Raw genomic sequence first — 21,791 nt, forward strand, 5'->3', positions numbered from 1 at the left:
TGAATGATGGCGGAATGCACTCCACTGCCTTACAACAAATATTTGTACAGGAATTAAGACTCTTGAGCTGTAAAGGAAACATTTGTCCTCCTCCATACTGCTTGGAATAATATTCTTCATGTTTCTGTTTTCCAGACGGTTTCATCCAAACTCATCTGTTACGGAAGCTCTGTTGGATCCTCTCAACAACATATTGAATGTCAAAAAGGCGCTACTTGATGTATTAGCGCTTTAACACCTGCGAATCAGTTCACCCAAAAATGCAAATTCAGATTTTGACTTTTACCTGTATGACTTTGGTCGACAAAAGGTGTCGCTTATTGAATTACTCTTTTATGATGTAAAGGAATCGTTATCATGGTCATCCCCTTTAGTTTATGGAAAAGAAAACTTCATTAACAGGACAGATGCCACATAGGTGAGTAAATGATGACAACACTTACTATCCCTTTAACTTAATTACAAAGCCAACATTATGACATTATTCTAAAAACCAATAATAAATGGAACGTCAGCATGCGTGACCTGTAGCAGATTGCATGAAAAGTTGAAGACGGAGAGCTTTGTAACAGATCCACAAGTGCCAAGACACTGAAAGTAAAGATCACAGACACACAATGACTTGTCCTCTGCGGCCGGCTGCATAGCAACTTGAGACGACTGCTTGAGGAGCTGGGATGCTTCCAGCGAAGGAGGGAATAGGGTGGGTGGATCGGTCAAAGTGGAGGCCACTTCAATGCGTTTACGTTGTAAATTAATTCATCCACCTCCACACTTCCTCCCTCGCACAAGGGCTGCACGCCTTTTTCTACCTAATCTACAGCGAACAGGGGTCAGCGCCTGAGCCGCTCGCCCTGTTTTGGGAGGATGGACATGGCTCGCACAGCAAGGGGAGATGTGAGTTCAGTTGGTATTCTTATACGCTTACATCCTGAACGCCAGATGTGGAGTTGATATCTTTCTCAAAATCTAAAACGTTTGCTCAAACGATACTATAAAATGGTGTTAGTGTTTGTTGATTTTTAACAATCCCAAGATTTACACTGCACTGTTGCATAACTGTGACATCACACTGGAAAGCCCCGCCCACAATTGTTACAAACATATGTGACCCCAAACAGTACAAAAAAGATTACATATGACATTGTCGGCCGTGAATGTCACATAACTGAAAATTTGTGTGTCGGCCAGATGTGTGACCCTGAGGTTCACGTCAGGACATCTTACCTTGGCCCAGCCTTTGGGAGTTCTGCTGCTCCTGTTGCTGCTGCTGTCTCCGTGCCAACTTCTTCATCTGAAAAAAATAGCGATAAAACCGCAATCAGAAAACCCAGCGACTCCCCGAACCAACTCTCCGCTATCTGAAAGAGATGCTCCTTGTTGTTCACCTCAGTGTGAACTACGGAGAGCTTGATCTGGCTGCATTATATTATCCGCAGCCTTTTGAAGATAAAATCAGAACTCTGAGGTGGGTTTCAAACGCTAATGTAAGAGCAGGATGGATGTGAACGCATCTCACTCGAACTTTTGGGGAGTTTTTCGTGGAATGCATCGAGAGGTTATGCTCGAGGCAGATAGGGACTGAGATCTGCTGTCTCTAGCCTCTCTCGCTCTTTCCCTTTTGGCAGCGGTTGGGAAGAGTTTAGTGCATTGTTGGAGGATTACTTGCAAATTGTTGCGTTATCACATCCTCGGACACACATTATCAGGTTTGTGCGGGTAATACTGGATGATTAATAAGGTAGTGCACACGGTGTAAACTTACCTTAGCTCTTTGATTCTGGAACCACACTTGAACGACACGCACGCTCAGACCGGTCTCTGCAGCCAACGTCTCTCTAACCTAGATTAAAAATGTTATTCAATTTAATTTCTATATCGTTTTTTATGCTATGCATATAGTTCATGCCAAGGACCCTATGATGAACCTTTTTTTGAGAGGGACTCCCCCCTAAATATATATATTTTTTTGTATAAAGAACAATTTAAACTGTTAGACAAATAGTAAGTGTGAAGTATGTGTGAAGAGAACATTATTTGGAGAAATGAAACTGTAATAATCTTCAGTAAACCTTTTACTGTCTTTTTTTTTTTTTTAATTATGGGAACTTTCTACGTATATACATATTAAAAAAAGTAGAGTAAATAAATAATACTACACATATAGATAAATAATATTGCACGTTGTGGACTATACAATACAATACATAGATGCATCAATACAGTATGGATGCATGTAAAGATGCATGAAAATGCATGTATTTTAAAAAAAGTTGAAAATATAGAACAATAAAAAACATAAAAGATAAAAAATTATGTTAGATCCTCTGTCAAATTGCAACGGCTTTTTCTAAAAATCACTGTAAAAACTTAATTTTACAGAATTTAAATTTTCTTTTTAGAGATTTTCACATAGAATGTCCCAAAAATGTTACTGTTTTATTAACATATGTTTCACGTATTTCTGAAATATGGTCAAAACCCGTCAAATGCAAATTTACAAAAACAGAGAAAACCATGTAATTTCACAGGAAAAAATATATTTTAAGGAATATTTCTGGCACCCCAGCTGCCAGAGAACACAGAAATAGAGAACAGTGCAGAAATAAGATTAAATGGAGAGAATTTACATGTGTGCTCTATTTTTTACTTCTCAGAAGTTTCTCCTTAGAAAAAACGTGTCTCCTCTACAATTTCTAAAAATAACTCCATCTATTGTTTATCTCAAAACATTTGTTGGAGCCTTTACTACCCACAGTGATGCTCAATAATATTATAATAAATGTTCTCATTTCTCCTATACTAACTGTAGTTTTCTTAGAGAATTTCAGTTATCATCTATACTGATAACTGGTATACAGAACCACTTCCAATTTTGTTTACTGTGTATCTTTTTTCTCATGAAACAAAACTGAGACATCCATACGGTCCGTCTCCTGAGCTATGAAAACACAACCTCTATTCTTCTGGGTACAAAACTCACCTTCCGGCATGGTTTTGAAGAAACCTCAAATGATGCCTTGAAGGCACGTCTCTGCTGCGTTGTGAGGATGGTGCGTGGTCGCTTGGGTCTTCTGGGGTCTTTCCCATCATCTCCCTTCCCAGTACCTCCAGAGCCCTTCTCCGGCTTAATATCCAGCTCCTCATCTTCACTCTTCTCTAGAGAGAGATCCATCATTCACAGGAATCAGCACTCTGCTTTAAAACTCGCTATCTACTGATAAATAGATGTTTTTGTTCTTTTCAACATTAGGATTCATACGCAGCGTGTCCATAATGTAAGGAGACACATGTGGTTTTAATACTTCTCTTATCAATTTATTAGTGAAAGAGTGGGCCACATAGACGGCGAGACTGTAACCCGTCTTGCGAAGCGCTGTGAAGTATGAGAATTTGTCATAGGATTGGACGTCGTGTCATTTAGAATAAATAGCGTGCGGCTTTGGCTGTTTTACACTATATAAATCTTTGATAAGAATCCAACACGCAGCTTTGAAAGCGGGAAATGAGGTCCAATGTTCAGAGGAAGTGAAGCAGATAGCGAAACCACAAATTCAAAGTGTGTGCTTGTCATCACCCACGTCGGTGATCACAACTAAACTAGAGAGGGAACCTCTACAAATCAAACTATGTTGGAAAGATTTAAGCCAACCAACCTGCCAATAACTTGGTTGTCAGCTGGTTTCCAAACTCGATCATCTTAAAATCCTAAAACAGATCCGACCGGGTTGGGAGACCAGGATCAAGCTTAGTTTGCTTTTTCTTCAAGCCATAAAGATATTCAATATCTCTCTCTTCATATCACCAAATGTACACAGTTTGATGCATGTTCATACGAACTAATCAAAGTGTCTCAATTAGTCTATGGTGATCCTCAGGCGGTTTAATCAAGCCTGCCCTGTGTCATGATAATCTCTCTCTGTGGGTCCGGCTAATGTGCCATATTCACGAAATGGCTTCTGGCTCTCCTACTGTAATTATTATAGTCAAAGAGGGGATTGGCTTTATTGTTCAGTGGGTGGAGGTTTCCAATAAGCCACATCAGCTTGTGTTTAATAGAATAATAATAGTAATTAAAAAAGGCACCGAACTCCATAACGTGGCCCAGTTCAAGATTTAAAAACCCAAATGGGCTCGGTCCCAGCGTGACTGTTTTTCCAGATTAAGGGCTCTTGCAATTCTTGCAACACCGGTGGCTTTTGTGGCATCAGCATTGAACATCTCTTGAGATAAAGATCTGAGAACGCTTTGGCCTCTTCGAGCAATCGGCAGGGGATGCAAACGCGATGGGCCGATTTCGTCCTCTCTCATCTGTTTCTCATCTTCCTTTCTGCCAGTTGTGTGGTGGGCTGCAATGCAATCGAATTCCTCGCCATTACAGATTACGTCTTGCGTTTAGGTCAACTCGAACCCCCTGCTGAACGGCGAACGCAAACGAGTGCAGGCAGGGAAAAACTTTTTTAAACACTTTAAATGGAGGATAGATGCATCTGACAAATTTCTTGACGTGCATGTATGTGTGCGCGTTTAAATGAAAGCCACATGGGGATGTTAAGAGCGAGGTTTGATGAGATGCCTCATTACGGTGAAGTGAGGGGAAGCAGTCAAAGGGGGTGATAAGAAGTGCGGGACTTGGGTGAGAAAGGCTCAAAATCCCTTCTGTCAGTCACAGAGACTCACAGCGATAATTCTTTCCAGCAGCTCACCAGATCTTGGTATCAGCACGTGCGGCTTCTCGCTGTCAGACTCCTCCATCTTTTTGCACCCTAAAGCTTTTTATTTTCACCTACTTTTGTGATCAAGTGAATATTTTTATTATACTGTACGTCTCCCATGTTAATAAATGCATTAACATCACAGTTTGTGGTTCGTTCAGACATATACCTGAATCTGAATCATCTGGGCTGACGGAGCCGAGCAAATCTTTCTCCTTCTCGTAGTCGCTTTTGCAGAGCAGCTGTCCATCCTTCAGTACGAATTCATCCCCTTTCCGTAGCTGACGGTCACACACACAGCAGCAGAAGCAGTTGAGGTGATACACGCACTCGAGCGCCCGCATCACGAACTCAGTGGGGGCGATCTTCTCCAGACACCCGCTGCATTTGGTGGCGAATAACCTGGCCAGACAAAACAAGAGAGAATGCTCAAAACATCTGTCCATGAGACATAAGCAAAGTTACAAATCTGCTCTGAACCTCTATTCATTCGTTCGCACTGCTCTGTATTTCTGGATCTGCTCTGGATTTTTTTCTATAATTCGATTTTCACGACTGTCCGCACTGTCATCTAACACCGAAATGTAAGGGAATACAGATCTGTTTGCTCAGACAGTGTCCTAATTGGATTTCAGACCACAATGTATGTGCTTTTGGTTGGGTTTGTGTTTTTTGGCTGTTCAGACTACAAACAACTAAATGAATCTCAGCAAATAAAACTTCTGATAACAAAATGTAATAAATAAGAAGTTTGCTGCCTGTCTAAACAAAGCCTACGTATGCAGAGATAAAGAGATAGATCACCCAAAAATTTAAATTCTGTCATCATTTACCCACCATCTTGACATTTCAAACCTGTATGACTTTCGTTCTTCCGCAGAACACAAAAACATATATTTTGAAGAATGCTGTTAACCGGCACCGATTCACTTGCATTGGTTTTGAGTCCATACAATAGATGTCAATGCGTGCCGCCGCTGTTCGGTTACCAACTTTCTTCAAAATATCTTCTTTTGTGTTCTGCATTAGAAGGAAAGACATAAATGTTTGAAATGACAAGAGGGTGAGAAAATGATGACAGAATTTCAATTTTTTGGCGAACTATCATCTTAATGCATAAAATACAGCAACAAAACTCAGACAGCATCAGTCAACATCACAGAATGTCTTTACATGTGCTTGTCCATCACTGTTGTGTGATTAAGGGGGCAGGGGGCGTGAGGTTGAGCCCCTGACCGATCTGCTTTGACCCTGCCTCATGTGTTAAAGCCGCCTGGATAACCCCTCAACGCTTCAGCAGAACCCAATGGGAGGAAATACAGGATCAGCTCTCGACCCAACGCACCAGCAAACCTCAATCGCCGGCGCAGGCCCTCAGCTCCATTGGCTTTACCCCTCTCGCTGGAGTGATTAGACAGGCTCCATCGCCACTCACACAATTCTACCGAAACGGGAAGCAATGTCTTAAGGCTGACGGCTTAAAATCTGTAAGGCTGAACTGATATAAAGCTCTGAGAATTTGCATCCATGTAATCATTCTATTGATGACAACCTATTGAGCCAGGATTACAAACCCCTTAAATTAAAATGCTGACAATGTCCCTGCCACTAAAGGGCTAGTTCACACAAAATTAAAATGCTTTTATCATTTACTCAGCCTCATGTCATTTCAAACCTGTATGACTTTCTTTCTGCAGAACTCAAAAGAAGATATTTAGAAGAACGTTGATAACCAGGCAAACAACTTTGTCCCCCATAGACTTCCATTGTATGCACACAACTAAAACATTTCTCAAAATATCTCCTTTCATGTTCCACAGAAGAAAGTGTCCTAAACAAGGTTTTGAATGACATAATGGTAAATAATTGATGACAGAATTTACATTTTTGGGTGAACTGCCCCTTTAATACCACTCATGCATATCAGTAGGATATTCCAATAGGAAATGCTGTACATCCATACAGTAAAGAAAAGTGAAAATGCACACCACATAGTCATCAAAACAATCGTTTTTTTTGTCTTAAGAATCCCAAAATAGCAAATTTAAGCTATGCTGCTTCAAACTGGTATCTCTCTCTCTTGTCAGGTAAACTCAAAAATCATATGCCTTTCCACAATACATGTCTGTTTACATAACACACCTCGGCCACCTCCGCAGCCTTCATTTCCTCCAAAGCGTGTCGATAAAATCGGTTTTGTTTCATTACAGGCAGAGATATTGCCGTCTCTATCTCATCTTCTGAGGTTCAGCGGGAGCCCACCTCTACAGGAAGAGGACAGAGCGGGCGTGTGACACTGTCCATCCCCTAAAAGCTGATTTATTAGCCTCGATTCTTTTGTTCGGTTAGGCTGCTAAGACAGCTGCCCCGGTGCTTGCGTGTATCTCCGCATTTCATCTATGGCATTGTTCACCGGCAGAGAGAGAGAGAGAAAGAGAGGGAGCGGGAGAATAGCCGTCATCATATTCCGTTGATGGTGGAAGGGGTCGGTTGACAGTGATGAATATGTGTTAATATGAGTTCAGATGAATATGTGTAAATATGGCGGGTTTTTGTGATGGTAATTTCATTGTGAGATGGTGATGCGAGCAGCGATAATAGCGGCTCACTGGACACACGTGGTTCTGCGGCCAGCTGCATTTCTGTTTGGGAGAGTTTGTATAGCTGGGTATTTTTTGTTTGCAGCGTTTTGTGCGTGTCAGAGGTTCGACGGGCGTCCATTGAGCTGTCACCAAATAAAACAGTCACACGGGGTAAAGAAAAGTGCCTTGTCATTTTGTGAACCAGCATCTTTATAACCTGGCAAAAATAACCGTTCTACCGTCACTTGCAGATATTGTTGGTTTTATGTAGTTATGACTGAACGATTTGTTTGTTACGGTGATAAAAAAAGAAACGATTGTAAAACCCTTTTTCAGGCTGTACAAACAGATCAAATCTCTTCAAATCTTTGATTTATTTGAAGACATTAAAGAGATTACAAGATTGTTATTTCACAGCGGAAAACTGTAAATCCTAAAAAAAACTTTGGCACGTCAACCGTTCTCTTGATGTCATGATATATCCGCCTACCTGGCTCTGAGTGAAGGAAACAAAACATAACAGCAGAAAAAAGCACCTTCATTATTTTGTGTTTGGCCTGATCTGTTTTGGTTCCTCCCTATTGTTTCGGCAATTACGTCCATACAGATTGCATTAATCACATGAAAATAGAATTATTTCATCCTACAAATCAAACCTAGAGTAAGTATTGAAGATTAGCAGGGTTGTAATTCTTGGCATTAAAGAGCACAGTCCTGCGATACAATCTAGTGAAACATCTGTAAAGATGAGCGGGTAACAACAACAAGATGATTTTGCACATTCCATCATATTCATGGAATCTCCTCCATCTAAACACATCCAAACACTGATGGCTTTCATATTAAATGATGGCTGACACCATATTTATAATCTGAGTTTGTAGATTAACCAGTTACGTGCCGGATCTGTCGAACATGTCAAACGGAATAATGGATCCGTCTCGACCCGGACTGAATCGAATGTTTATACAACGATCCAGAACAGGAAATGACCCCATTGAGCGGTTGTGACACTTTCTAGTTTCGCCTGCTCACCTCAACACCGCCCACCTCTCAACATCCAAATGAAAACATTCATTTTAATTCCTGTCTTTTCTTCTCACCTCCTTTCACCCAACCGTTCTAATCTTGTAAGCCATTATTTTTCTATTTCCCCTTTCTGTCACTTTGTATTATTTTTGCTGCTGTAATTCCCATTTGTTCCTTCTGGAATCTTCCTGTCCTGGCTTTGTCCCGGGACCTAATCCGGACTTTCTGGCAGTCGTCGGCCCCCCTGACCCATTCCCCATTCTCAGTGGAATCTCTGATGGAATAGCCACGCATGACGCCCCTGCTATAGCAACCACACCTCCGCAGGAAGGCGACGGCTAACTTTTCGGATGGGCGAAGAAGGCCTTTCACAAGCTGGCAGAAGAAGTAAATCCTTCTTGGAGGAACAAGGGGAATTAGCAGGGAGCAGTGGAGTAGGGATTTAACCCTACCCCTTTTTTTCCTTTTGAAAGGCGCAGTCACTTCAACTCCCACTGATCGCCACAATCAAACAGGGCAGAGGCGGGGGGTAACAGAAAGGCGGGTGTGTGTGGTGGTGGTGGGGTGGGGGGGTTGAAAGAGAGCAACCCAGTGAATGACACAAACACTGGATTGTGGAGGAGCCCCTAATCCCACTTTAATACCTTTCCAAGTTCAGCGGCCAAAGAATGCGCTTTAAAACAACACCGCAGTGTGAGCGGGCGAAGGCCAACCGGCTTGGGAGGGGGATTTTCTGCTCTCAATCCCCCGTAACATTACCTGATTAGCCTCACTGAGCGATGGAGAACGGACAAGGAGGGGAGAACGGACACGCAGGGAAGACCGGACCGGAAGTTAGTATGCAAAGCATCGACGTGTCTTGATGTCGTAAACAATGGCAGCAGTTTTTAGGTTTCTGGTCCGGTCTATAGGAGCTTCCTGCTGTCCTGTGGTCCGAGATGAAAGAAGAAAGTGGAATCGACCACACTGTGAGGCCAGACACATCCTAACATCTGGAATTTTTTTAACTATCTGCCTCCACAAACTCAATAAGGGAACATACTACCGCAGAATGCAAAACATAAGATCATATTAGTCTGTAGGACTACAGATCCCACTTTTTGTCAAGAGGGTAATTTACTCTAAACTGTTGGACGGGACCAATCCTGTACGGACTGATATGTTCATTAACATCCATCAGCAGATACCATACGAACATTTACGGTGCATTATGGGAATATGAAACTGAAATTACAACGACTCAAGACGACATAGCAATATTAAAGCAATGTCCAAAAAAGGGAAGAAATGGCTTTAAAGTCCCTCAGACACCCAATTTGTTTGTCACGGGGATGTACGCCGCCATCCAAACACCTGAGCGCACAGATTAGCAGATAAAACCCTCGCATTTGGATTAACAGACACAATTCAGTCATCGCAGTGCCAATATTGATTCAAACCCTTCCAGATTCAGACCCCATGAGTCAAATCAGACATAATCCACAGAGATAACTTCAGGAAAGCTCCCCTGGAGATCATTATACGCTTCCAAACCCAAAAAGAGTCTTGTCTGGTAACTAGCTGAATTAGTATTCATGCATCAAGAGGAAGCCAACAAGGCACTTGTTGCATAACAATACTTGCATAACATTCTGTCTACTAAAATACCTTTATCAGGTCGATTTTGAAGGCAGCATACAGGTTTCCTTTACTTATTACACAATCCTAAGCATGACTGATTGGAAAAAATGCCTGCGAGAGCTCTGAAATCATTGAAAAAAATGTATTTTTGTGTTTATTCCATATGACTCAAGCAAAAGCATTATGCTCACTAAATTCAAACTCATCTGAGTTTGCTTTAAATAAGTGGACATGACACAGCATTTACGTTCTTTCAAAAGAAATGTGCACTATTAGACTCTCAACAGGAGCAACAGGTGTGTGGCCATCAGAAAGCAATTCATTTAATGCCAAAATGTCCAAAAATAGTAGAAAGTAAATTTACAAAATGACAACTCTCATTGCTTTTTTCTCGAGGCATTCTCCTTATAAAAGCACAATGTTTTCGAGCTTATCACAGGTAATATTTCTAAAGCACTGCCTTGGGTCCGAGGCTCCGAGCTAAGTCAATCACAGCTGCATCTCACCACCTGGCCAACAGGCCACACCTCTCAATTCCTCGGCTCTTTACCCCCAGAACCACAGACCGGGCCGCTCGGAGTATGTGTTTTCTCTTTAAACAGATTATGAGCAACCTAAAGTGTGACAAAACATCTTAAAGCTCTCACCACATGCTGCCAAAGATTTCCCAACCACTGAAGACCCTCATTGCCTCTGGCTCGCTGATAAAGAGCACATGCCCCGAGGAGATTAAAGATGAGTCCAGAGAAGTTAAGAGAGGTGCGGGGGAGCACCCGGAGGGATAATCACAGAAACACATGCTCTCTTCCATACCTATCATCTTGTAGATTTCTAGCGAACATGCACGGGCCCATAACAATTTAGAACGGAATGGCTGCTTATGTCACCACATTTCCATCAAAGTCCTTATTCTACTCTGTTTAACAGCTGTAAACAATCGCTTTGAAGACAGCCCCCCCTCAGGCTTCTTCAGCTAAGCCCCCCAGGCTTGTGAGTTTGGTGTCAATCTTAAAGACAGAGGTGTTTGTGGGGTGACAGGTTGAAGGAGCGTTGTAGGACAGTCTTGATTTCTGAGCCACAGTCACTTCAGCGCGCCGTCGAGCTATTCTGATTTACAGGCTGCATGGCTTGTTGACCTTTTCTCTTGGCTTATCTGTGACACGTATATCGGACAGACTTGTCTCCTAGATACCAACTCGGAGAAAGAGAGAGAGCGAAAGAAAGAAAAAGTGGTAGAAAACAATTTAGGGCAGCTTTATAGTTACAGCATGGATCTGGAAGCCATGTGAAGTGGCAAAGCTGTTTCAGCTGTTGTGTATTTTTGGGAAAGAGCGTTTTGATTGTTTTCTGTTTTTTCGAACTTAAAGGAAAAGTTCACCTAAACATAACAATTCTGTCATGTATATGACTCTCTGTGGAACAAAAAAGAAGATATTTTGAGAAATGACTTAGTGGTATTGTGTCCACACACTGGAAGTAAATGGGGGACAATGTTGTTTGGTAAAGGTCTGAAATAACATGAAGATAAAAAAATGATGAAATTACATAAACTATCCCTTTAAGATAGATACTCGCACAGCAATGACATAAATGTTGTATTTTATTTTGTAACACTTCACATGCACTTAACCTGTCAACCTCACTTCAAAGAAACAAGATACCCAAATGGCTTCTCCTCAAAAACCCTTTTGATTGCAAGCATAACTGTGGTCTCATCTTAAGGAACAGTTCACCCAAAAAGGAAAATTCTGTCTTTGCTCCAAATCTGTATAAACTTCTTTGTTCTGTTGAACACAGAACAAAGCTTCTTCTTTTTTTCCTACTATGGTAGTCAATGGTGTTCAAGAACTGTTTAGTTACAAGCATTCTTCCAAATTTCTTTCTCTGTGTTCAACCAAACAAAGAAATTTATACAGATTTGGAACAACTCGAGAGTGAGTAAATGATGACAGAATTTTATATTTTTGGGTGAACTGTCCCTTTAAAGAAGACACTTTAGAGTTTGTTGTCCAAAAATCAGAGTTCATATCATTGAGCACTAAAAACGAGCACTAAAAAGCACAACTCCAACAGTACATATAAAAAAAAGTTTGTACTAGTCTAGCGCGCCATAAAATCATTCCTCTTTAATATTCTTTAAGAGTAACTGCGACGCTTCCTCCATTTCAGGAGGGCGATATTAACTGTAATTGATCATAATTCAAAACCTAAAACTTTAAACACAGACTAAAAATGCTGTTTCATTAGACAAATACTATAACCATTAAAGTAAAACTTCTCTTTAATAATCCATGAGGAAATGGGCTTCTATTACTGCTCTGTATCAGCGTTTCTCTTTGGTGTGGAGAGATTATAGCGTGAGCTAATGAAGGCAAATAAAGAGTGTCTTCACTCTGCTCCCTTGGGCAAGCTCAAGTCAACGCTAAGAGCTGCTTAATCACCTTCCTCTCCATACTAAATTAGCATAGTAATGGGCTTTAAATTGAGGCTCTTTGTTTTTTAATTAAACTCCCAGCAGGTAAAAGTAAAATACATTAGAGGAGAATGTGCACCTTCATTACTGGCCCAGAGGTGTTTTCTTCCATCATACAATCTTTGGGCTCTCGGTCTCACCCTCTCTCTTGAGGAACACTGAGGAAAGATCTCCGAAGACGTGTTTCATCTCTGGTTCTGTCCCGCTGTACATGTAAAATATCTATCAAATTAAAGGCAAACTGTTTTTCAAGCTTGCGGGGTGTTAATGATATGGCTTGTGGCTAACAAACGGCCCACAAGAAACCGGAATAATTCATTATGTTGGTGAAGAACTTTCTGATCATCTAACCTCACCGCAGAGTGGTGGATTTGCCCAGACAGGTCGTCATTTGGTTTTTGACAGCATTGTATACAGCATCTATGAATACGGGGAGATTTTAGCTGAGCGCAAGGATTGTTATTCATATTTGTTGATTTTTGACAGTTGATTTATTACCTAAGTCATGACCTGAAATGTTGAACTGATGAAGTTTACAAAACAAGTGATCACAGTGATCAATCCCTAAAGCAGCTTTACAGTCACGGTTCTTCTCATCGACATCCTGCTTATACAAAACATGACTCATTATACAACAATCTTCATGTCTAATCTGTGTTTTTGCTTTTTGCAGACTTAAATTGAACTGCTGCCTCGGGGTCTGTCCTACTCTTTTGGATCGTGGTTAAATGACATGTTACATTTTCGTTTCTGTTCACAGAAACACATGTTCCAGTCGTACATCTGACAGGAAAATATTCCATGCACGACTGAATCGGCTCTATTGATCCGACAAAGCAAAACTGTGTAATAACGTGAGAAGGAATTCAACCATATGACGCGTTTTCTACCTGGTTGGGCAGATAATTATTATGGGATCATCAAAACGTTCATGAGTGATGTTATGCTTTCTGGTCCGGTGAACTGGAAGCTGCGCTACATTATAGGTCAGTCTCTGAGGGAGCGTATCAGTGTCTAAACATGTCACTTAACTCAACAACACAATAGAGTTAACACTTAACTAGGATCAGCAATCGAGCAAAAAAAAAACACTAGAAACAAATGAATTTCATGATGTTTTGTGCAGTTACCAGCTCTTGAGCAGTAGACTGAAAAGCATACAAAAATATTCTAAAAGTGTTTTCTGTACTGCTGAATCTACTGTACAGCATCACAGCAAAAAAATAAAACATATATTCAAAAATAATAATAACTTGAGTGGAGATGTGAGCCTGCTGTCTGGAATGCTTGGAAAGAAAAGCAGTGAAAATATAGCAAAAAAACCACATGTGAATTCATTGTTTCATCCTTTAGCATGTAAATCTTTTCAATTACTTCATACACTCTAAAAAATGTTGGGTTATTTTCAACCCAGTCAAAATTTTTTGACCGAATGTTGGGTTGAAATAACCAAACATTTTTTAGTGTGTGTACAGAAAGTCATGATTTGCACTCCACCGCGTTTCGGATTTGTTTTATATACGTTGACTGTATGCAAAAAAAATATGTAAAATGTGTACATTGTACATGTGTAATATTGTAATTATTATAAATATAATGATCTGATTTAAAATGACTAATTAACAAATTAATCTATTCAATAAATCAATAAAAATGACTCGATAAACTTCATTCATTCAAGACTTCCTGTGCCTCAAGTCATTAAGTGACATCAGTCATATCTCAAATAAATTGCTAAATAAAAACTGTTTTTGTGTTATGCTGTACTTAAAATGTCACATACGAAATTAAGTTTTAAAAAATAGTACTCAAACATATTTTCTAAACAAATAGTATTTAATAGTATTTTTAAGTGCAGTTTTATGTTTGTTTTTAATTCCTTACTAAACTCATAATCGCAGAAAGTATAATAAGTAATCCAAGAAAACACATTTTGATCAATCAAAGAAACCTAGAGACAAACCACGTCAAAATTTGACATTTACGTGATAATGAATGAAGAAAAAAATGAAACCATTCAGAGAAGCAGAGAGGAGGATGAGTGTAGAGAGATGGCTGTAGTGATATGAAAAGGACAGCAGGATGGTGGGCAGAGGAGGTTGAGTACACAGCTAAGCCCGAGCATCAGACAGACAGGTACACAGAGTGTGTTTGAACAGCTGTAGCTCTCGCCGATGAACAAGCTCAATGCTCAACCACTGTTCCTATGTACAAAAGGACAGTGCTGCTTCTCACAAAACACAAAAGAAAAAGCGAAGTGAGTGGGTGTGCGGAGCCGACCCTAAAATCTGACTCATCGAAGTCAGATTTATACATTAAATAAAATGCCGAGTCATGTGATTTTGAAGACACATCATGGTTTGCGATACCCCAAAGCTAAAAAAACATCATAAACCAGAGAAAGCTAACAAATGCTCTAAAACTCGTCTTGATCATCTTAAAAGTCTTGATTTCAGAAGATCAGACAGCTTTCACATAAGAAAAGATTCATGATGTAAACATCATTAAACGTTCTCCTTTCAGCATCTCCCAAACCCTTTGTTATGGTGCTGTAGTGTGTTCCCTTGTAAAGCAGGCAGAAGGGCGTGAGTTACAGGCAGATCTCTGCAGACGGCTCTGCTTCTCATCACAACGTTCTGCTCTGAAACTCTAGCCTGCAGTAATGCTCATCTCCTCTCTGGCCCTGTTGGAGACCTGACATCTTTACAACACATGCACTGCAAATGAGAGAGGATCCAAAAGAGAGGGGGAGGACTCTTGATTCAACTATATTTTGAAAAAGTGCACAAGAAAAAAAATACATGCTAAACCGAAGAAGGGGAAAATCGAGTGATAAATGATAGAGAAAAGAGATTGTGTAAAGCGAACGGACAAAGGACTCCCTGTAAAGTTTTCCGTACCTTTATAATAATACTAATAACTCAGTGGTTTACCCTTCCAAGCCACTTTAAATGAGGTCTAACAGGCCCTTCTTGCTGTGCAGGCCACTGCAGACAATCTGCTTACAGTGGGGACTAATAACTCTCAGATGGCATAGCGTATGCTATGAGCCATAACTTCCCATAGATAGCCGTAATGAAAGGAACGCCGCTCAGACCAAATTCTCCGCGTTAACGTCAGGTCCTGTTGGATGACTTCAGATGAAGAACAGGGACGAGAGTAGACCAACACGTAATTATGACACTCAAATGGCAGACGTATGGGGAACTATTCAAAAATGACATTGGATAGAGTACATATGAATAAAAAACTTCAAAATCAAACTCTGAACAAAAAAACAACATTGCAATTTTATGTTTTTTGGGGGGATAGTTGTTTTCTAAACTGTAAAAGAAATCTGATAATTTTCCAGTATCTCGTGTGCCAAACAAAAAAAAGTAAAATACATTTTTTTGTAAAGTAAAATGACAGGCTATTTTACACCAAATTTGCAGTATATTTCTGTTAATTTAACATTTTTTACAGGATTTCAAAAAGTAAATTCTCTTAAAATAACAGTTTTTTACATTATAACATCAATTTCTAAGACATTTTCTAACTTTTAAGCCATTATTTTTAGGACCTTTTCCCAAAGTCATTTTTAATAATGTCTGGTTTCAAATGGATTCAAGAGTCGAAGGAAAAACCTCAGTTCATCACATTTGATGTCACACTTGTAACACAACCAAACAATTCAAGTGTCAAAATAATTTTATTATCTATTTCTTAACTATTTGAACTCTCCTAAAAATGTTTTTGTGAATCGTTTTGCTTCATAAAGTGTTTTTGAGCTTTAACTATACATAATATGTTTCAATCTATATTATTTCTATTTTTGCTTATAAATGCAACAATAATCATACATTAAGTGACCAAATACACTCTTAAAATGGAAGAAAATAGTGTATTATTTTAACCCCGCATTGGGTCAAAAATGGATAATTAACCCATGTTGGGTTGTTTCAACCGAATATTCTGTTGGGTCAAATATAAACATTTTCTGGGTTAATTCAACCCAACGGTTGGGTTTGTCCATTTTTGACCCAATGATGGGTTTAAATAACCCAACATGTTTAGGGGCGATTCACATTTCGCGTCTTTTGCAAGTTTGTTATTTTAAATGTAGACACGCGGCAGGCACGCACTAATTGGGAGCGATGCGGTCTCGACGTGCATACCGCGGCGCGGTACACACATTTTATGAGGAGCATTTGCGCCGCATCGAGATGGAAATGTTTCAACTTTTTAGAGTGCAAGAGAAAGTGCCGCGGCTCACGTTTTCTGCATGGTTTTAGACGCTAAATGTGAATCGGCCCATAGAGTGTAGTTTTTGCAGTCACAGTATCCCAATACCACCACAATACTTGGTTTGTACGGGTCGCTGAAATACTGATCTAGTGTACCGTTCCCATCCGTTCCCGAGATGTACTCGAGAAAGAAAACAAAGGATGGAATTCTCCAGCTCTGAAGTGGTTAAAAAGCAACATTTGGAGTAGAGGGCTTCATAATTACTATTGACCCCGAAGGGCCTTCTTCTGAGAAATAAAACAAACAGTAATATAAGGTGTTCTGAAGCGAGGGCTTTGCAAATATGCAAAGACGGGATTCGGCGGAGAACGTCACGCGTTGGCTCCTTTTCAGGGCGCCCTAATCTGTGGGCCTACACAATATTAAGATGGCTTTGGAAGCACTTGTGACCCAGCTGTTCACTAATGAAAAATTCCTTAGCTCCACACAGAGACTAGAGAAGCCAGTCTGCTAACACACCCCCACCACCGTACCACTCCATCAAGAACCATGCCTTGTCCATCTTGCGGAGTTTACCCTGGATGAATAGATAGCGGATTACTAAAAGGACACAGTAGGGTCGAGTCTGGAAAGATGCTTGCGTATGCGTGTCATCTTCTCTTTGGTTCCTCCCACCCCCTCACTAACTCCCCAAAAGTGAAAAAGGAGTGTTTACCTTCATTTTAATTAGCAGGAATGACCCTGTGATTATTTGGATGCTAGCAGACTGAGGTGGGGGTATGTTTACGCGACAGGGACTTAGTTTAAGATGAAATCAAGAGAATGCGTGGTGACAAGGGCTTAGTCGACGTGGAGATGAACCCGGACCCGTTTGTGTGCCCGAACACTTATTTCTTCATTCCTATAGATTCCTTCTCGTGTTTCAAAAGAGGGAAATTCTCCACACCTACTAAGTCAACTTTCACTAAAAAAACAATTCAAGTTTAATAAATCAGTTTGGGGTTTTAAAATAGAAAATCGGAAGATAGTTACTGAAATAGTTAATGGCCATCTCACTGCCTTCCTTCAGTTTTGTCTTTTAAGACTGACACTCAGCAGACATAATTTAATGTTAATGTAACTTTAATATTACGAGTAATTTTACAACTTGCCATGCAAATGAATACAAAGGAGAAAAGAAGAACAAAAAGCAAAAAGAATATGGCCGTAAAAGTCTATTTACCCCCTTTTCCTCATTCCTCACCTCAATAACCACGCTTCTCTTTAGCTAGATATATTTCACCAGACTTGACAAGAACATTCCAAACTTGCGTACCCCCTTCCCTGGCTGTCTTGTCACTGTCTGGAGAAGATGTGGCGAATGCACATTTAATAGACCTGTTTAAAGTCGGTAGCTAGCTGTGAAACTGCAGGCTCGGCAGAGTTATAAAGTCAACAGCTGCTCTCTTGACCCCATGAAAAGCTGCTGAAGAGGACCGTGGCAGTTCACAGGACAGTGGGAGATATGAGAGCAGCGGAGGAACCGCAAGGGTATGGGGAACATGGGATTTACAGACAAACCATCCATGAACGATTTTGCTAATAAATAATTTGACAATAAAGAAAAATGACAGGCCCCTTCATGACTCTTATTTCTCTGAGATAAGTCTACACGTTTTTCTCCAAAAAGAAACTTTGGTTTTGTGTCTCAATGTTGAAAACTGTGCTCAGATTTGCTTCTTTATAGTTTGACTAATTGTTCATATAGCAAATAATAAATTTTATGCTCTATAATCTTATGTATATGTAGTATATCGCTGCTGTCCTTCTGAAACCTCGTATGTCTGTATTTCGTGATTTTTTGCCGTAAATCTCCCTTTATGTTTGTCACTGGGTTTTGCAAATATCTAACCAATAAAAAGTATTAAAAAGGGCTTGTCAACTTTGACAACACATTATTTAATCATTCAAAAAGTTCAGTATTTTTTTCCATTTCCTGAAAATACGAACATACAGGGTTTCTGAAGGACAGCGATGATATGTAAACAATTATTTCATTATTGTCTATTTTTATGTTTGTCAATTGTAAAAAAGAAAATCTCAGAAAATTCAATAAGGTCTTTTGTGCTACAAAAACCTCCAATGTTCTGCATGTTTATCAGGTTTTAGACGTTTGAATCTTTTAACAGCAGGAACGTCTCATCGTAAGAATTTAGGTGTGAATTATTTGCTGACAGAACAGCCCAAATTTACCAGAGAACTTAACCTGTGCATAAGAACCTGGTTAGGGATTGTTTCACAGAGAGCCTTGTTGCCATGGCATCACTGGCAGGCTCGCTAGCATTAAAACCGGCGCTGATGAATGAGGAAAAGAAACTCGGTGTGAGAGAAAGAGCAGGGAGGGTACGCTAGTCAACACACACACACACACACACACACACACAGAGAGCACATCCCTCCATGATGGATATGTTAGCCATAGCTGGCACATATTAACCAAAGCGATGTCTGGGCAGCTGATGGCTACAAGTACATGCTAACACCAGCTGCTACAGGGGACCTGAGGGCAAAGTTCACAAAGGGATCTTAGTCGTGGTCTCCAGCGGAGCATTTCTGCGTTTCACTATGGGAACACAAGCTTGATGGAAATTCGGCGGTGGAGGAAAACTGAAACTCTATGATTGGTTATCGGTTTGACCACGTCACGCTTCCTCAGCTCTGGTAAAGAATGTTTCATTCTGCGAGGGGGAAGCGCAAGAGAAAATGAAAAACAAACAAGGGTTTTTTTTGTTGACAGGATGTTTCGGGACCCAAAGGCTGGGGGATTACCACCCAGATTAGCATAGAGAAACTATATTTGAATTTGTGCTCAGCAGGCCCCTTCACAAAGCTCAATTCCAGATTAGGAGGTGTTATGCTCAAAAGCGTCTGTCATTGTGGGGCTGAGTTACACTAGCCAAACAAATATGTCTGCTGTGCGAGGAGCTGGCATGAAATGTGTAGATGTCACCATGGCAACGGTGGCAAAAGTAGGAGCGCAGCAGCGAGAGGAGATATGCTGGAATGCGAGAAAAAGACACACAAGCACACACATGAGACCACCTCGGACCACCAATGAGAACAGAAGATATTTTTCTGCAGCCTTTTCTTCAGTGCTCTTTTAACTTATTTGATAAAAATATACAATATATATACAAGTATGTATTTATTTAAGAAAAAAACTGCTAAGAAACTGCTTTAAAAATAAGCCACGTTCACACAAACTGCTTTCAAAGGTGGCTTCATAAAATATTAAAATGTAGAAATTGTATATTTATGCGCAGTATTTTGCCTCTTCTGAAAATTTTCAAACACAACAATGATGCCTATAAGTTTGTGTGCCTAGACTTGCTTTATTTTTAGAACTAAATTTCTCTTTGGGTTCTGTAGTAAAAGTGAGGGAAATGATGAAAGGTCTGAATCCATCTGCAAAGGACTTTGTTTGTAAAACAGCAGGTGTGAGTGAAAGAAGACATCCAGCGATTGTTTCGGCTGGCCAGGATAATGTTCTGAAAGGAGTCGCCGATCTCTTCTCCGCTCTCTCTGGGCTGAGTCCGGGGCCAGTTGGTGGAGCTCCAGGCGTGACAGGGAGCTGGCTGGCTTTGAAAGCCCGTCCTCAAGCTGCAGAGGACAGGGTCAGATGTGGAGATGCCCCTAAGCTTCTCTGGTATGTGAGGGAGAATGCCGGTAAAGCATCCACAGAGGCACGAGAGCCAATGGAAGCTGTTTGTGGAAGCTGTGTTTCTCTTAAAAGAACAAATGTTGTTGTAATGCCATGACATTCTGCTTGTGCTAGGTTGACGGTGATCAAATTGCTTATGATTCTGAAGCATAATAATTAATGTTTATGTAAAAAATGATTTATAAATACCGAGAAAAACTGCAAGCTCATCTGAAATCAAGCAGAACAATACTACAGATCATTATGCAAGACTTTTAGTTTGAATGAAGCCAGACCGTCAGATCTCTGTTAAAGAAATTCCACATGGCTGGCACCAGCAGGGTGAAGCAAAAGCCCCTGCTGGTACAGACTGGCGCTGGTGCGTGGGCACCGGGCTATCACATTTCCCATGAGACAGGGCACGTGCCAAACCGACAGACTTCCCCTCCAATCAGCCACTTACCAAAAGGCTCTCCATTTCAGCCCACAAAGCCACTCTAAACACACAGACACACACATACGCTCGCTCATGGTTTCGCATACACAGATGGAGTTGGCCGCAGTTGACTGAATTACAGTAACAAATACAACTGGAGAAGAATCTTGACTTTGATTCCAAAAGAAATTCCCTGGAACTAAACCCACATGCTGCTCTTTCTATTATAGTATACAGTATACTGAATCGTTTAAAATAATGATGTAATACGTTAGGATATAGCGTTAATAATAAAAAGCTAATATTTATTCAAACTAATATTTAAAGATGTACTAACGTAATGTATAACAATTTAATATTAGAAGTGTCTCCTTTTATGATATATATACTGTATATATGTATAAAATATGAGATTATACATTTAAAAAATATATATAATGTAATATACAAAACATGTTAACAAAGAAAAATCTTCATTATCTTTCAATTTTCTGTTAATTAATTTTGAATATGTATATTATTTAAAATACCTTTTTCCTTTTAGATCATAGACACGTCTGATTTTCAATTATAGATGGTTTCATTGGACACACATGCCTGGCCCGAAGTTAACTTCCGGTCTGTGTTTGGTTATAATATAACATTTTATATTTAACTATATTAATATTAATTATATTTATATTTTATTGTATATTAAAACTACTCAACAGTTACATATTCTTTGGGCCACATAACATTTGTTTATGTTATTGCCGCTAAAACAGTCTTTAAAAAGTCAAACCTGGTTAAATGTTTTATTTTAAGAGTAGGAGTGTAACGATATATTGATGTATCGCATATCGTAATACAAAAACATTAAGATAGGTATCGTAGAGCTATTAGGATGTGTATCGTAAAGCAATGGCAACATATTTTTTATATTTTTATGTTAAAATTTTGTTTTATTTTCTGTGACAGATCAAGTCAGTTTTTATTAGTTTACATAAAGATGGTTGAATTAAACCTTGAATGTTGTCAATCATTTAAAATG

The 21,791-nt window shown here is 39.9% G+C and overlaps 1 protein-coding gene across 1 annotated transcript in view; it reads right to left on the minus strand.

Annotated features, from left to right (window-relative positions):
* The window catches only part of lmx1bb (LIM homeobox transcription factor 1, beta b), a 58,649-nt gene that overhangs the window by 5,034 nt on the left and 31,824 nt on the right, over positions 1-21,791 (minus strand). The window contains exons 4-7 of the mRNA XM_057357643.1: positions 4,885-5,117; positions 2,984-3,159; positions 1,766-1,843; positions 1,228-1,294 (exon numbers count right to left, since the gene is read on the minus strand). Coding sequence (XP_057213626.1) covers positions 1,228-1,294; positions 1,766-1,843; positions 2,984-3,159; positions 4,885-5,117 — 554 coding nt within the window. The remainder of the gene's footprint in view (positions 1-1,227; positions 1,295-1,765; positions 1,844-2,983; positions 3,160-4,884; positions 5,118-21,791) is intronic.

The sequence above is a fragment of the Triplophysa rosa genome, linkage group LG17 (assembly GCF_024868665.1).
Source record: "Triplophysa rosa linkage group LG17, Trosa_1v2, whole genome shotgun sequence".
Classification (NCBI taxonomy): domain Eukaryota; kingdom Metazoa; phylum Chordata; class Actinopteri; order Cypriniformes; family Nemacheilidae; genus Triplophysa; species Triplophysa rosa.